At 62.6% G+C, this 15,301-nt stretch overlaps 1 protein-coding gene across 50 annotated transcripts in view; it reads right to left on the bottom strand.

Moving 5' to 3' along the window:
• ELN (elastin) overlaps nt 1-13,618 on the bottom strand; it is a 30,252-nt gene extending 16,634 nt beyond the window's left edge. For 44 of the 50 annotated variants that reach the window (XM_050981652.1, XM_050981646.1, XM_050981643.1 and 41 more), the window contains exons 1-12: nt 13,447-13,618; nt 7,539-7,592; nt 7,063-7,089; nt 6,862-6,894; nt 5,422-5,484; nt 4,779-4,871; nt 4,355-4,414; nt 4,186-4,251; nt 4,056-4,103; nt 3,072-3,143; nt 2,848-2,874; nt 2,571-2,642 (exon numbers count right to left, since the gene is read on the bottom strand). In XM_050981652.1, the coding sequence (XP_050837609.1) occupies nt 2,571-2,642; nt 2,848-2,874; nt 3,072-3,143; nt 4,056-4,103; nt 4,186-4,251; nt 4,355-4,414; nt 4,779-4,871; nt 5,422-5,484; nt 6,862-6,894; nt 7,063-7,089; nt 7,539-7,592; nt 13,447-13,525 (694 nt within the window). In that variant the 5' untranslated portion in view covers nt 13,526-13,618. The remainder of the gene's footprint in view (nt 1-2,570; nt 2,643-2,847; nt 2,875-3,071; nt 3,144-4,055; nt 4,104-4,185; nt 4,252-4,354; nt 4,415-4,778; nt 4,872-5,421; nt 5,485-6,861; nt 6,895-7,062; nt 7,090-7,538; nt 7,593-13,446) is intronic. The other 6 variants (XM_050981642.1, XM_050981644.1, XM_050981645.1 and 3 more) reach the window with 6 other exon arrangements.
• Nucleotides 13,619-15,301: the final 1,683 nt, after the last annotated feature.

Here is a 15,301-nt window from a genome sequence, read left to right on the forward strand (position 1 = left end):
AGGAGAGGAAAGAAGGGGGGTTAGCACCTGGCTGCTGCTGGCCCTGTCCACTCTGCCCCATGGCGTGGCCCCGCTCTGCCAGGGCCCTGCAGCACTGGCCCAGGGTCTCCATCCATTTGTGACAATGGATCCTCCAGGATACAAACCACCGTGCTGGAGCTGGGCTGGAAGATGCTGTTCTCCCTCACCTTGGAAGCAGTGACTTAAAGATCTGCACCCTCGGAGCCCAGGCTGAGGGCTGTGGTGCCTGAAGCTGTTGTGCAGGAGCCTCCCATGACCCCGCTCCAGCGAGGGGTCCCGCAGGAGCCCCATGGCAAGAGCTGTACCCAGCTGGCTGCACTCCAGCCAGCTCCAAAGGAAAGGCTTTAATTGGAATCAGGGCTTGGGAGCCTCGGCTGAAACGTGACCTTGTTAGGAGGTCGGTGTGAAGGGATGGGGAGGGATTGTGAGCTGGGACATTGTGGCCAGGGAAATATCTCCTTGCAAAAGAGCCAGATCCCAGTACTGGAGTGGCGGGGATGCCCCTGACTCAGCAGGGACCGTGGTCTTGGCAGCCAGCAGTTCCCAGCTCCCATCACAGCTGGCAGCAGCCCGGGGCCATGGGCTGCCACATTCCTGGGAGGGACACCTTGAGCTGCCCAGGGTGGGGGGTGCCTCCAGCAAGGGGGCCATGGGCGGGGATGTGGCTCCCTGCAGCCAGGATGGAATTACTCATGGCACAGCTTTTCCTTGAGCACTGGACTCCATCCCCTCCCCAGCAGCCAGCATGTGGGGACCAGATTTCCCTCCATCCTGCCAGGTAGTCCCATGGTATCCTACAACAGCACAGTGGTGCTGGTTGGCAGAGGTTCACAGTGAGCTGTGCCAGGTGTCCCCCACCTTGAGGGCCACCCTTGCCCAGCCAGGGGCACCTTATCAGCAACTTCCTCACCCTAAAGCTGGGAAAGGGGTGACACACATAGAGGTAACTCCAAGGGCCAGAAGTCCAAGCCTTGGGTCTCCAAGGGTTTTGCCAGGTCCAAGTCCAGCTCCCTACCACCCCCAGCTGGATGGGAAGGCAGCCCCTGCCCTGGGGCTATGTCCATGGGAATGTCACCAGCACTGCCAGCAGACTCAGGCCTTGCACACACTGGGGCTTTGCACAAACCAAGGAGACCCAAGCACAGCTGGACACTGGGGAGTGGTCCCCATGCCTATGGCATCAATGAGACCCTGACCTCAGCCACAGCTTCAGACTTAGCCTCCAGTGAGGTGAGTGATCCCAGGGACACCTCCCAAGTGGGACAGCCCAGGAGCAAGTCATCTAAAGAGATGATTTTCCACTGAAAATGTTGTTTGTCCCATTGTCCCTCTTCCCCTCTCAACCTGGGCCTACTGCAGCGGGGACAGTGCAGGGGACAGCCCATGTGTGGCAGCCCCAGACCCACCCACAGTATCAAGGCAAGAGCCTCCACAGCCAGCAGCACGGTCTGTCCTTGCACTGCCAATCCCAAGCCCTCAGACGTGACAAACTGGCATTCCCCAGCACCCCAGGAAGGTCTGGAGACATCCCCACAGTCCTGGTTCCTATCCTGAGGCTGGGACCTAGACGTGGTCTGTGGCCAGCAGGGCCAAGTCTCCTTAAGGATCATAACTCTGCTCCAGTGCAGGAAAAAGGAGTGGGCCAGGACCCCTGCTGCTGCTTGTGGCCATGGGCCCTGCTGGGGGGAAGCCAGCAGAGCAGCTGGAGCTGGAGCTGGAGCTGGGTTGGGATGTGCTGGGCTGGGCTGGGATGTGCTGCCTGGGGTGGGCTACTCTCACCGAGGCTCTCCTGCCTCCAGCAACTTCTTTGGATGCACGGGGATGGGGGCCCTGCCTGGATGGGGCTGCCCTCCTCCTCGGGATGCACTGGGGAGCAGTCAGGTGGCAGCATGGCCCCTGGAGGGCACAGGACCTGTCACTGTCCCTCCATGGGCATGGCTAGCCAGGGACAGGCAGAGCTGGCAGCTGGCCCAGGGCTGGGCGGTGAAGGTGCCCAGAGTAGCCTGGGCTGAGAAAGGGGTGCTGAGCTCCCCCACGCAGACCTGGGCTGGGGTGAGCCCTGTACAGGTGGGCAGTGGGGACAGAGATCTGCCTGGAGCCCCGAGGTGGCCTCAGCTACAGCTCCTTGAGTCATGACACCTAGCCCAGGTGAATGCCAAGCCCAGCCCCAGGAGCCACAGAAACCAGACTGTTCATGCAAGGGCCGTGCCTTGTGCCAGCAGGAGCTGGCAGGGACATCCCAGGGTGGCCTGGCCCAGGGCATGTCCCCGGAACGTGACCCTTCCTACCTTACAGCAGCCACAGGGAGGCACAGCACTGTCCACACAAGCAGGGGGCAATACTCAGGCATCACCCCAGGAGCTGCCCATGGGCTGCCACAGGCAGGGCACAGCAGAGCCCTGGGTTCTGTCCTGCTGTCCCAGCACAGGCACTGCCAGCTCCAGGGGACCCACGGGCACCATGCCTCAGCCCTGGAGAATGGTGGGTCCTTCTGACTGCTGGGCATCCTTCACCCACGGTGAAGCCACTCTGCTGGCTGTGGAGCTTACCTGGGAGCTTAGGAGCTTTGATGGGATAACCCAGAGGGACACCGGGCTGCTGACCTCCAAAACCTCCCAGTCCTGCAAACCAACAGCAGACGCTCACCTGGAGCCCGTGCCACAGCTGCCACCAGTCCCGGAGGGAGGGGGTGCCCCAGGGCACCTGGCAGAGGAGAGTGGGTGGCTTGGGAAGCCCTGAGGCATCTTCTGGTGTGGGGAGACCATGGCTGTGAGGAAGAGGCTTGGGAAGGAAGAGAAGGACAGGCAAGAGAGATGGGACACTCACCAGGAATTCCTCCAAAGGCTCCAGCTCCTAAAAGGAAACACAAAGACACCTGTGTGAGCCCTGGGCTGCTCCTGGAGGCCCAAATTAACCTAAGTGGATTCAGCCGTAGGTTAGCTTCACTGCCAAGTGCCCTGTAGGGCTGTGATCCCAAAGGCTGGGCTGGGTGCCAAGCTGGAGCCAGCCCTGAACCAACCCCAGTGTTCAAAGTGGATGAAGGGACCTACCTGGGGCTTTGGGCTTGACTCCAGCTCCAGTGGGCACTCCAGGCAGCACTCCCACGCCAGGGAAGCGAACACCTGGAGCAGAGACCAGAGGGGTGAGCTGGGGCCTCACTGGGGATGTCACTGGTACCCAAGACCCCCACAGCCATCTTCCAAATCCCTGTCACCCATGGCACCCTCATCCTTGGGGTCTTGCTGGCACCACTCTGTGCCAGCTGCCTGCACCTCCAGCTGCCAGGAAGGGTTTGCTCCAGGCCTGGAGCTGTCTGTGAAACCAACTAGGAGCCTACAGGGAACACGGCACTCAAGAGGGGTCCCACTGGTGACAGCAAAGCCCCAGCCAGGCCTGGGCAGTGCTTTCTGCCCTGCTGATGCTCGGTGGCCTGGGGCCAGACAGGGCTCTCGAGCCCTCCAGGGCAGCAGACAGTCTTGTGGCCTTGGAATCGTTTGGGTTGGATTTTTGGGTTTTGAGTTTCCTTTTGGTTTGGGGTTCTTTTTCCCCTCTTACAAATGTCTTTCATTAAAACTTGAGCATTTTCAGACATGGAAAAGACATTCCTGACCAGCAACACACTTCGGACAGTGTCGAAACATGTTGTTTTCACAAGTTTTCCTCCCCCAAATTACTTTGCACTGAGGAATTCCTCTCTCCCGCCACCTCCCCCTCCTTCCCTTGCGCCAGCCCTGGTGGTTGTGCCAGCTCCTTTCCCAGAGCTGGTGCTGCCTGCTCCCGCCAAGCTTGGCACGGGATGGAGGTGCCGAGTCCCCTCATGCCTTTGGCACGGTGGAAATGTCACTGTAGCCTCAGCCAAGGGGTTTTGAAGCTGTGGGGAGCAGCAGAACGAAGGTGGGCGGCAGGGCAGGGTGCTCTCCCCACGGGGGGGCTGGCACTGGGTGGGGACCCCCTTGGAGTTGGAGTGCTGCTGGCAGGGTGGGGAACCCCTTGGAATTGGGGTGCTGATGGTGGGGTGGGCACCCCCAGCTCACCTGCACCGGGGAGCACGCCGCCCGGAAAAGCTCCAGGAATCCCAGCACCTGCAAGCAAAAGAAATTCAGGGATGAGGGGCCGGATAGAATCGTTCCCCGCCCCGGCCCCGACGCAGGGGCCGTCACCTACCTGGTATTTTAGGGGGTTTCCCTGCCGCGCCAAGGCCGGGCTGCACCGCGCCCGGTACCACGGCACCTGCAGGCAGCAGAGAGCCCTGAGCCCCGGCCCGGCTCCTGCCCACCCCGGGGACAGCTCTGCCCCAGGCTCGGCTCTGCTGGGACCGGGGGATATTTCCTACCTGTGGAGACCCCGAGGCCACCAGGACCACCAATTCCACCCACGCCTCCAATGCCAGCACCTGGGGGCATTGGGAAGAGGGGTGTACCTGTGGCTGGCTGGAATGGTGCCAGAGAAGGGACAAGCTCAGGATGGCCCTTGGGGGGTGAAGGGGACACCCCGAGGCAGTCCCAGGGCTGGGTCCCCCATACTGGGCACAGGGACCAGGCAGTTCTGTGGTCTGTGACCCCGGGGCTCAGGTTTGGCCAATTCCCTGCACCTGGGACCCTCTGAGTCACTGGGGAGCCCAGTGAGAGCATCATCTCCTGTCTGCAGCCCTGGCTCCAGGGGAAACCTGTCCTGGCCCAGATGCCCAGGGGACACCCCCTGGGGGCTGCCCGAGACCCGGGGCCACCTTGCCCAGACCCCCCCCCCCCAGCACTCACCAGCTTTTGCAGCAGCCTTGAGCGCTGCGGCCGAGGCAGCTCCTGGGAACACCCCCCCGGGGAAGGCAGCTCCGGGGAACAGACCTGCAGCACCTGTGGAGAGAACAGCCAGCATCAGCACCCCTAGAAACCAGCTGCCGAGGGGGTGTCCTGCCCTCGTGGTGGGCATGAGGGCTGGGGAGCCGTGGGGGCTGCATGGCAGTGCCAGGGCTGGCATTAGGCTGGGCAAGGTGGCGTTAGCAGGCACTGCCCCATCCTGCATCCCCCAAATTCGTGCTCCCATCCACATCCCACATGGCATGCACACCTGACACCCCTGCAGTGGGTGCTGACACCCCTGACTGACCCCCTGCAGGCACTGTCCCTCTGCTGCTGGCCCTGCAGGGACCCCAGGTGCCTCCTCTCCTGCAGGATCACCCAACTGTGGTTGACAACATCATGCTGGGGGCCCTCAGAGCTGCCTGTTGGGTGCCTGTGGTCCCTCAGGTCCAGGGAAAGGCATCCAGCCCAGATGGGACCCGCCCAGCATGCTTAGGAGAGCTGTGGAGATGGGGACAAGGGATGTGCTGTTCCCAAGGTGGGTCTTTGGGGACATCACCCTGGGGATGGTCTGGAGCAGGAGGGGACAGTAGTCATTGCTCACCTGGCTGCAGGCCAAGGGGACCAAGTCCCCCAAGTCCTCCGACCCCCCCAAGTCCTCCGATCCCTGGGAAGAGAAGCGGGCTGAGGTGGGGGGTGGCCAGGCCCAGAGGGACAGAGGAGTCCCTGTAGCACCGTGGGGATGGGAGAACAGCCCAGAGACGGGCACAGGGATGGGTGACAAATGTCCTCACCAGCACTTGAGTCCTCCAGCCCATCCATCTGCCTCACCCACCCCCCATCCTGCCGGGCCACAAGGGGACAGAACCAAAATGTTTATGGCTGAGGAATGAGTCCCTGGGTCTCCGGCCAGCGCTGCCTTCCAACATCTGGGGCTCATCAGCCCTCGCTCCCTCCAGGCGCAAATTCCGGAGCCGCTGGCTCCGGCGCGGACACCGCTCGCTCGGCTGGGCCTCGCAGCCGCCCCGCATTTGGTTTTAATTACGCCAAAATAAAGGGCCTTGTTTTTCTTTCCTTGAGCTGAAATCTGAGCAAACGGAGGCTGTCAGCCCCCGCCTCGGGCTGCAGCTCCCACTGCGCAGCCGAGCCCACTCACGGGGTGGGGGGCGTGGGGTGCCCCTGCCCCCCTGCCCTGGGCACAGCAGGAAACCCGGGGTGGGCACGGGGGGACCCCAGGGTCTGCTTGAAGCACCATCTCTCCATGGGGATCAAGGCATGGGCAGAGAGTGCCAGGACAAGGGGGAGCAGTTTGAACTAAAAGAGGAGAGATTTAGATTCAAAGTTAGGAGGAAATTCTCTGCTCTGGAGGTGGGCAGGCCCTGGCACAGGTGTCCAGAGCAGCTGTGGCTGCCCCTGGATTCCTGGCAGTGCTGAAGGCCAGGTTGGATGGGGCTTGGAGCAGCCTGGGACAGTGGAAGGTGTCCCTGCCATGGCAGGGGGTGGGTTAAGATGGTCTTGAAGATCCCTTTCAACTCAGGCCCTTCTATGATTCCATGATTTCCCTTGGCCCCAGATGCTGCATGTTCAGACCCTGCTGCCCCAGGCTCAGTGTCCTTCAGCTGCACATCTTCCTGCCAGCATCTCCCCTCTCTCCTGGTGATGTCCCCTCTCCCCAGCATTCCTAAGCCAGGCAAAGCCCAGCGTGGGCTGCAGGAGCCTCTGCAAAAGCTGCTAAGCCCCGATGGCAGGCAGGTGGAGGCACTGCCAGCTTCCCACCAGGACACTGGCTCCCACTTTGCATCTCCTCCCACAGCTCTGGCACAGCTTTACAGGCAGCAAGCACCCCCAAAAGGGTGGGCTGGGGGGCTGGGGGCAGAGGGCAGCACCAAAGCAGGGTGTGGGAGGGAGGCTCCCAGAGGCTGTGGCAGGATTAGTGTGGCAGGGTGTGCTTTGGCCATGGGGAAGCAGCATGAGGGCAGCAGTGGTTGGGAAATGTCCCAGCCACTGGCCTGGAGGTGGTGAGAGCCAGGGAAAGGCTTCTTACCTGGTTTGGGAGGTTTTCCTGCAGCCCCAAGTCCTAGGGGAGAGCGAGCGCAGGGAGAGGGGTCAGAGCCATCCTCCCTCTGAGCGTCCCCGGGCAGGGCACACGTGAGACAAGGCCAGCCTCCTGGCAGACCCCCTGCCCATCTACTGGGCATCTTGCCCCTCTCCCCAGCACAGCCTGTCAGGGGGTGCCAGCACTCACCTGCTCCCAAACCTCCAACTCCAGCACCTGTGAGCAAGGGCACAGTCTGAGCACTGCCCTGGGTGCACCCAGCACCCAGCCAGGCTCCCGAGGGTCCCTGGGGAGGTGGGGAGTGTTGCACAGATGTCACAGGATGGGCCATCCCCCCTGGCACGTCCCCAGGATTTTGGATGAAGATCTGGGGACAGGCTGTGACCTCTGAACACCTCCTGTGCCCAGGGCTGGGCACGGCATAGGTGCCAGCCCTGGGCAAGGGGTCCCCAGGGTAAACCTGGCACTGCCACCCAGTCGTGTCCCCACACCATGGGGCTGATGCTGAGTCCCTGCTGAGCAGCCAGACAAGATGTCCCTATGTCACCTGATCCTGGCTGGCAGGTCCCTAGCTTTCCATGGTGTCTCAAAGGCATTCAAGGACCCCTCATGCACCTGACCATCCTTGGAGATGCCCCCTCCCAGTGGTACCTGGGCCCCCTTACCTGGGAAAAAGCCTCCTCCTGGGACTCCCCCTCCCGGGATAGCACCAGGAACCCCTGCAAGAGAAGAGACCCTTGTTAAAATCCCCCCAGAGGTCCAGGCAGGGAGGCAGGGGGCTCCTCCTGGTTTCCCTGCTGCTCCCTGCGGAGGAGTTGGGATGTGGAGCTCGAGGGCAGGTCCCTGCCTCTCCCTGCATCCCTGTTTGCCCGGGGTGACAGTGGTGGCAGGGCTCGGAGGTGCCCCAGCTGGGACCCAAGTGTCAGCAGGAGCTGGCCTGAAGGGGAAGGAGGGAGGGAGGGACAGGGCTGGCTGCTGTCCAGCTCTGCTTCCCAGTTCCTGCCCCATCCCACAGCCAGGGCTGTCTCCATCCCCTGCAGCCTCACATGGCCCTGGGGGGTGGCTCTGGGCATGGCCAGGGACCTGGGGCTGTCCCAGTCCATCCCCACAGTCCCTGATGGGCCCAGCCACATCTGAGCATCCTCTGGGGCTGCCCCAAGGATCCCTGGGTGTGTCCTGTCTGCTGAGATGCCAATGGGAAGAGCCAGCTCAGGGCAGTGGCACTGGGGTGACAGACTGGGGGGACACTGCTGAGACCCATGGAACCCCCCTGTGTCCCTCTGCCTGTCTGTGAGACACTAAGGTCACCACCCAGCACTTCCCAGGGCATCTCAGCTCATGCTCAGAGGCCACAAGAAGGTTTTTTTTCTGTTTTTTACACTGACAGTGCCACATGTCTGCTGCAGGCCACCAGGCTGATCCCTGGCTGGCCCCCAGCTCCACCAGGGCTGTGGGTGGGCTGGGGACTTGCAGGTGGGTTGGGGACACAAGGGGGCTGCAGTGCAGAGGGAAGCTCCTCTTCTGACAGCGGGAGAGGGGTTGTGGTGGGGTTTGCAGGACAGAGCAGGGCAGGAGGGATGCCAGGAGGGTGTGGGGGGGCTGCCGTGGCCACAGTCTCCATGGGGAGCAGCAGCCAGCCCTGGTGCCTGTGCTGCCACAGGGAATGGACTTCAGGGGGCACAGGCACTGGAGACCCTGTGGGGGCCTGGCTGGGACCTGAGGACCTGCAGTGGCCTCCCCATGCCTGGGAGGTGGGTGCAGCCCTGGCAGCACCACCATGGGCTGGGCAATGCCCAGGGGCTGGGCAGGGCAGTGCCAGCGCCCGGGGGGACAGGCAGATGGCAAGTGCCAGCACACCACAGCACATTGTGCTACACATCTCCATGGCAGATGTGGGGCAAACTCTGGGGACGTCCCCCACACTGTGCCCCACCAGTGGCAGGGCTGAGGATGTCCTCTGGGCCCTGCTCACCTGTCCTTTCCACCCTGAGCCCCTGGCAGAGATGCCCAGCCCCCCCCCGCCCAGGGATGCTCCGGGGTGTCAGGACACCCCCGTGTGTGACAGGGGTGTCGTGCTGTGCGTGCTCAGGAGACGTTGGGACAGGACATCCCTGGGGATGCAGCAAGCAGGGGGAGTAGCTGTGCAGGACCCATCACACAGTCCCAGGCCTGTGCCCCCTATATCCCCTCCTGAGGTTCCGCCAGCGTCCCTGGGACAGGAGGGGACGCGCACTCAGCCCTCTGGCACGTCCCGGCCCCCGGCCAGGGGATTCCGGAGCAGCTTCTTTTCCAGGCCAGGGGGGACAGAACGGCTCCTTTTCCCGGCACATTCCCCGCCCACACCGCCTCCCCCAGCCTGGAAAAACACAACTCCAGTTCCTGCCTTGTTTCCCAACAAACTCCAAGCGTCCACTCAGCACCAGCTCTCCCTCCCAGCCCTGCCGCCGCTGGGAGCCGGGGCTGGGCATGGCCAGGGACTGTTCCCCCCGGGAGGCGCTGCTCAGCCCCCATCATACTCCCCAGCCTCAGCCCCCCAAAACCAGGCAAGGTCCCTGGTGCTGGGGTGACAATAGGGGACCTGGACGGACCTTCCCCACCCCTGTGCCAGCGCTGGAGACTCCCAAGCAAGCTGGGACAAGGATTTCTCCCAGCATCCCTGCAGTGTGGGGACCACAGAAACGTCCAGGTGTCACTTGCCTACAGCCACAGCTGCCAAACTCATCCCTTTATCATCATCACCACCCTCCTGGGGCACCGAGGGTCCTGCCAGTAGGGCCCCACTGCGGTGATGCTGTCACTGCCCCCTCCCCATGTACCATCCCAGAGAGGGCTCTGTGCCTGGACACATTTGGGAGGGTTGCAGAGGCTGTGGTGGTCTGTCTGCTGCTCCTGCCCAGATCAGGAGGTCAGCAAGGCCTGGCAGGAGATAGGATGGCCCAGAGGCAGTGGGATGGGTGGCTGGGTAGTGGTGCCATGTGGCTTTGGGGGGACAAACCTTTTCCTCAGGAGATCTTCCTGACCAGCTCTGCTGCCAGGCACAGCCGGACCTGCACTGCCCTGGACTCTCCTTCACAAGCTGCTCCCCCAGAGCCCAGCTTGGGGCTGTTCCTTGGTGTAGGCACTGCTGGGGGGGTCTCTCCAGATCCCCCTAGCATCTCCAGTCCCTCCCCCTGGCAGCACCACTGAGCACAGGTGTCGGTGACAGCCCACACACTGGTGACATGGTGACCACATTGGGCTCTGGCCATTACTCTCTGGCCATCTCTGTCCTTGCCCAGCCTCAGGGCCAGCAGCCCCCAGCCCAGTCTGGGGTCTGTGTTCTTCCATTTGTCCTCTCCACTCATTCCCTTGGCACATCAGGGAAGGGGAGACTGAGTCAGCAGCTTCCCAGTGCTGAAGGAGCTCTATTCTGCCTCTGCTCTGAGCCTGCCAGGTCCCTGGGAAGGGGATTTTCCTGGACTCCCAGCCTGTCTCCAGGGCTGGGCTGTCTGTGAGCCTGCATCCCACCCCAGGGACGGCTTCTCAATCCAGAGGCCAGAGAATTTGCAGCCACTTGTGCAGCCCCAGCTGTGTCAGGGTGTGAGCCATGGAGGTGCTCAGGATCTGGTGTGGAGTCTCCTTCTTTAAGAGAATGGGACGTTTTCCCCCCCAGCTCCATCCACAGGTGTGGATATCCACGCTGTTCCACTGCCAGAACTGCTTCCGATCCCGTTTGGATCAGCTGCACCATTTCTATCTGCACCAATACTTGCAGCTCCCTTCACAAGCCAGAAATGCAGAGGATTTCTCTATTCCATAGGTTTTGAGACCAAGGCCAGGATGGAGAATCCAGCACAGGACACCCTCATACCTCACCCCTCTCTGCCCACGGGCACCTGGATGAGCCTCAGTGCAAAATCACCAACATTTCCCCTCTTCCCTCATTCCGCTGTTTTCTTTTTCTTGGGAGAAAGTTATGGAAACATTCAGTCTCCAAACGACTTTGAAGCTGTGCTGCATCCCAGGCTGAGCTCGCTGGTAGCAGCTCGGGGGGAGCGGGGGGGCTGCTGCTGGGGACTGGCTCCTCTCCAGCCCCCCTGAAGCTCCAGCTTTCATCTCCGAGTGCTGGCGGGTGAGCTGCACCCTGCCAGCTGGGAGGGGAGGGAGCAGCCTTGCAGGCCAGGGTCTGGTTGGGAAGGGGACATGCCATCCCAACCCCACTCTGGGGACCCTGGGTGTCCTCAGAGGGTCCCCACAGACCCAGACTGGGTGCTACCACACCCAGTGCCTGCCCCTCTGCACCCACTCACACTGCTCCCTGTGGGCCCGCAGCTTGCAGGGCTGGGACCTCCCCAGGGCCCATCTTGTCCCTCCCACCCCACTCCAGGGGCTGTCACTGCTGAGAGATCCCCTGTGTTCCACACAGGAAGCACTGAGGTATGGGTGGAAGCACTGAGGGATGGATGCCCTGCTCCAGATGTTGGCATGAGCTGCACTTGGCACCTTTAGGGAATCACAGCACCTTCCCCCTGCAGTGACCTGTGTGCAGATCCCCACAGCACCAGCACAGCTCTGCTCCCCAGGGGCAGATCCCCAGGGACTGATCCTGACCTGCTGCTGGGGATTTCCTGAGTGCTGCCAGCTCAGCCCCTTTGCACTTCTCTGAGGTGACAGCCTGGGTATGAATCCCTCAACCCTGGGATGTCTCAGGGTTCTCTCTCCTGCCAGGCTGATTTGGAGCTGCACTGGCAGCCAGTGCTGGAGGACATAGCCCTGACTGTCCCCAGCAGCCTGGGATCCCCCTCACCATGCCACCATGCCTCTGTGCCAGCTCTTTCCCCAAGGACTGGCTTGCCAGGAGCAGGGGTGAGGCACCAGGCTGCAGAGGCGCTACTCAGTCCTCCATGGGAGAGCCTCCTGTGTCCCACCAGCACTGGGACCATCTCCAGGTCAGCTCATGTCTCCTGTGAGCTGCTTCCCAAACCAGCAAACACTGGGGACTGAGCCGGGGCCTGGAGTGGGGCCAACAGTCCCAAGCTGCTCGGGAGCTGCTGCAGGGTCTCACCAGGGTCCAAATTCCTCCAGAGACAGTCCCAAGCTGGCCACGGCTTGAAGGGTCAGTAAAAGCCAGCCTGGACCAGCAAGCCACATCTCTCTCACTGCCAGAGGTGGAGAGTGCCTGCGACTGAACACATCCCATCCAGCACCCTGAGCAGGATTAGGCACCAACAGCAGCTCGACTTCCCAGGCAGCTCCAGGCTCTGGGTCCCACTGCCTGCACAGCCAGGGCCACCCCGAGGCTGGGGTCTGTGAGCTGCAGGGCACAGGCAGATGGAGCTGCTGAGGGCTATGCCCTTGGTGACAGGTGGCTGTGGCTGCCCTGGTGCCCCTCCAGCCCTTGCACTGCCCACAGTATCCTGCTCCCTCTCCTCCTCTGGTCCTCTCTGTCCAACAAGCCCGGCACTGACCCCGTGGCCGATGGTGACTCTGCCCACCACACACTCTCCTTGGCACAACCACCTGGCTCTCTGGAGGTGACTTCCCCTCCCTGGTGGTGCTGTCGCCTCCTCAAAGCCTTCTGCCCAGTTTGGCCACTTAAGCGGGGGCTCTGAATCTGTGCTCAGCTGTTCTCCCCGCCTGGGTGGGAGCTCAGCCCCCAGTCTGACGCCGCGACCGGGGCTGGTCACAGGGCAGGCATCGGCTGCGGTGGCCGGGCTGTGTCACACACGGCTGGAACACAGCCCTGGGCTGGCTGTCACCTCCCCGCCCCGGCCGCGTGTGCCACACCTGCGCGTGCCTGGGCTGAGTTGTCATACAGCGCTGGGACCGCGCTGGGACAGGGACCGGAGGCTGGTGGCACAAGGACGATGAGAGCGGTGCGCGGGCCCCCTGGCACCCCCAGCCTGCGGTTGGGGTGGGTCGAGCTGCTCTGCAGCTGCAGCAGCCCCGGGGCTGTCACGGCCACACACTGAGCCGCCGCTCGCACACAGCGGCTGCGGGAGGCTGCCACCCACCCACCGCCCCGAGCTCCCGCTGCCATCGCACCGCGGGGTGACGGCTGACACCTCACCCGGCCCCTCGCACTTCTGAGTCCCATGGGAGTTTGGTGGCCACCCCTGGTGTCCGGCCTGGGTGTTCCTGAGCCTTTCGTGCCTCCAAGCCTCTCATATTCCCCAGCCTCTCATGCCCCCAAATCTCTCATGTCCCCAAACCTCTCATGTCCCCGAGCCTCTCACCAGGGCACACTCGCAGCCTCCCCCTGACAAGTGCTTGGTGCAGCGGTGCCGTTACCGACTGCCCCGTGTCACCACCCTCGGTGACATCTCTTCCCACCCGGGCATGGAACAAACGCCCAGTCTGTTTGGGGAGCAAAGAGCCCTCGGCGGAGGTGGCACCGGGGCCGGCCCACCCACCCAAGGGGAGGCAGGCAAGGTGGGTGACTGTCCCTGCTCGGGGCTAGGCAGCCGGGGCAGGCGAGGGGCAGGCGAGGGGTTACCCGGAGGGTGGGGGTGTCGCAGCCCGGTGCCCGCGGAGGGTCCCCGCAGGACCGGAGCGAAGCTGGCCGGGCTGCGGAAGGAGCCTTCCGTTCCTTACCTCCTTGCTGAGTAGCCGGGAGGATGGAGAGGAGGAGGAGGACTCCGGGGAGGAGGGGTGCAGCTGCCTGCCTTGCCATCTCTTGAAGCAATGCCCCCGTGCTCCCGCGGGCTGTGTGTTTTATCCCAGAGCTGCTTAATTGTTGCTTCCAAGGATGCGAGGGGAAGGGGAGGGGGGCGAGGAGGGAGGGGAAAAGGAGAGGGAGCGGGGGGGAGAGGCACAGGACACTACGTCATGAGGAAAGGCCAAACACACACGAGCCTCTCCCGCCGATTGGGCTGGCTGCTCGGGGAGGTTTTTTTCCTTTCCCCCCCCCCTTTTTTTTTTTTTTTTTTTAATTCCTCGCTGCTCTCTCCAAGCCGGTGCGTCTCTGCCAAAAAAAAAAAAAACAAAAAAAACCAAAAAAAAAAAAACCAAAAAAAAAAAAAAACACAAACAAACAAAAAAACCACCAAAAAAAAAACCAAAAAAAAACACCAAAAAAACCCAACACAAACCCAAAAAAACAAAAACAAAAAACCAAAAAAACCAAAAAACTGGAAAGGGGGGAGCTGCCAAGGCAGGCGGTGGGGAAGGACGGGAGGGCTGCGCCCACCGGCATGGGGACCACGGGAATTTAGGGTGATGGATGTGTGTCGTATCGCGACTGGCATCTGAGTGGTCTCGCATCCGGGGCGTTTCGCATCCCAGGTGGCATCGGCCCGAAAGGGTACTGGGGGGCAGGTGGGGACCGGCGGGGTAAAGGGATGGGGGTGTCCAGGGGTGCAGGCGGGAATTCGGGGGATGCCGCTCCAACTGCGGGGCGCGAGGGATGGGATTGGCCCATCCCTCGTGTCCGGATCCCGGTGCCAGGTGCCAGTGCCCGGATCCTGGTACCGGTGGCTAATGCCCGGGTCCTTGTGCCAGTGCCCCGACCCCGATGCCCGGATCCTGGTACCGGTGCCCAACACCCGGGTCCTGGTGCTAGTGCCCCGATGCCAGCGCCGGTGCCTTATCCCGGTGCCGATCCCGGTCCGCCGGCCGTGGCCGTTAGGTGGCGGGCGAGGGGTGTGCGGCCGCCGGCACGACGGGAAAACGGGGAATTTTGCAGGAAAACGTTCAGCCGGACCCGGGGGTGCCCTCCCGGCCAGGGGTGTCCTGGGGACACGCAGCGCCCGGCCCGGCCGGGGCTGGTGATGGACACGCGGCTCCCGCGACCCCCAGAGCCGGGCATGAGGGGTGTCTGGCAGCTGAGCCACTTCCAGCCCCAGCCCCTTCAGGGGCTCCGGGTTCCTTCAGCTCCAAGCCCAAGCCCAGGCCCTGCATGTCCCCACTGAACTCCTCATACCCCTTCTCGGGGTTGTCTCTGCACAGGGCTTGGGGACCAGCTGAGGCAGCAGTGAGTTAAATGGTGGGATCAGTCACAGCATCATGGAATGGTTGGAGTTGGAAGGGACCTTCAAGACCACCCTCTTCCACACCTCTGTCATGGGCTAGGACACCTGCTACTATCCCAGGTTGCTCCCAGCCCTGTCCAAACCGGCCTTGGGCACTGCCAGGGCTCCAGGGGCAGCCACAGCTGCTCTGGGCATCTGTGCCAGGGCCTCAGCACTCTCACAGAGAAGAATTTCTTCCCAACATCTGATCTCTCACTCCCCTCTGTCAATATGAAGGCATTCCCCTTATCCTGTCCCTCCATCCCTTGTCCCCAATCCCTCTCCAGGTCTCCTGAAGCCCCTTTAGGCCCTGGAACAGGCTCTGAAGTCTCCCTGGAGCCTTCTCCTCTCCTGGTGAACACCTGCAGCTCTCCCAGCCTAGCTCCAGAGCAGAAGGGCTCCAGCCCTTGGAGGATCTCCGTGGACTCCTCTGGACTTAC

The sequence above is a fragment of the Serinus canaria genome, chromosome 19 (assembly GCF_022539315.1).
Source record: "Serinus canaria isolate serCan28SL12 chromosome 19, serCan2020, whole genome shotgun sequence".
NCBI classification, from domain to species: domain Eukaryota; kingdom Metazoa; phylum Chordata; class Aves; order Passeriformes; family Fringillidae; genus Serinus; species Serinus canaria.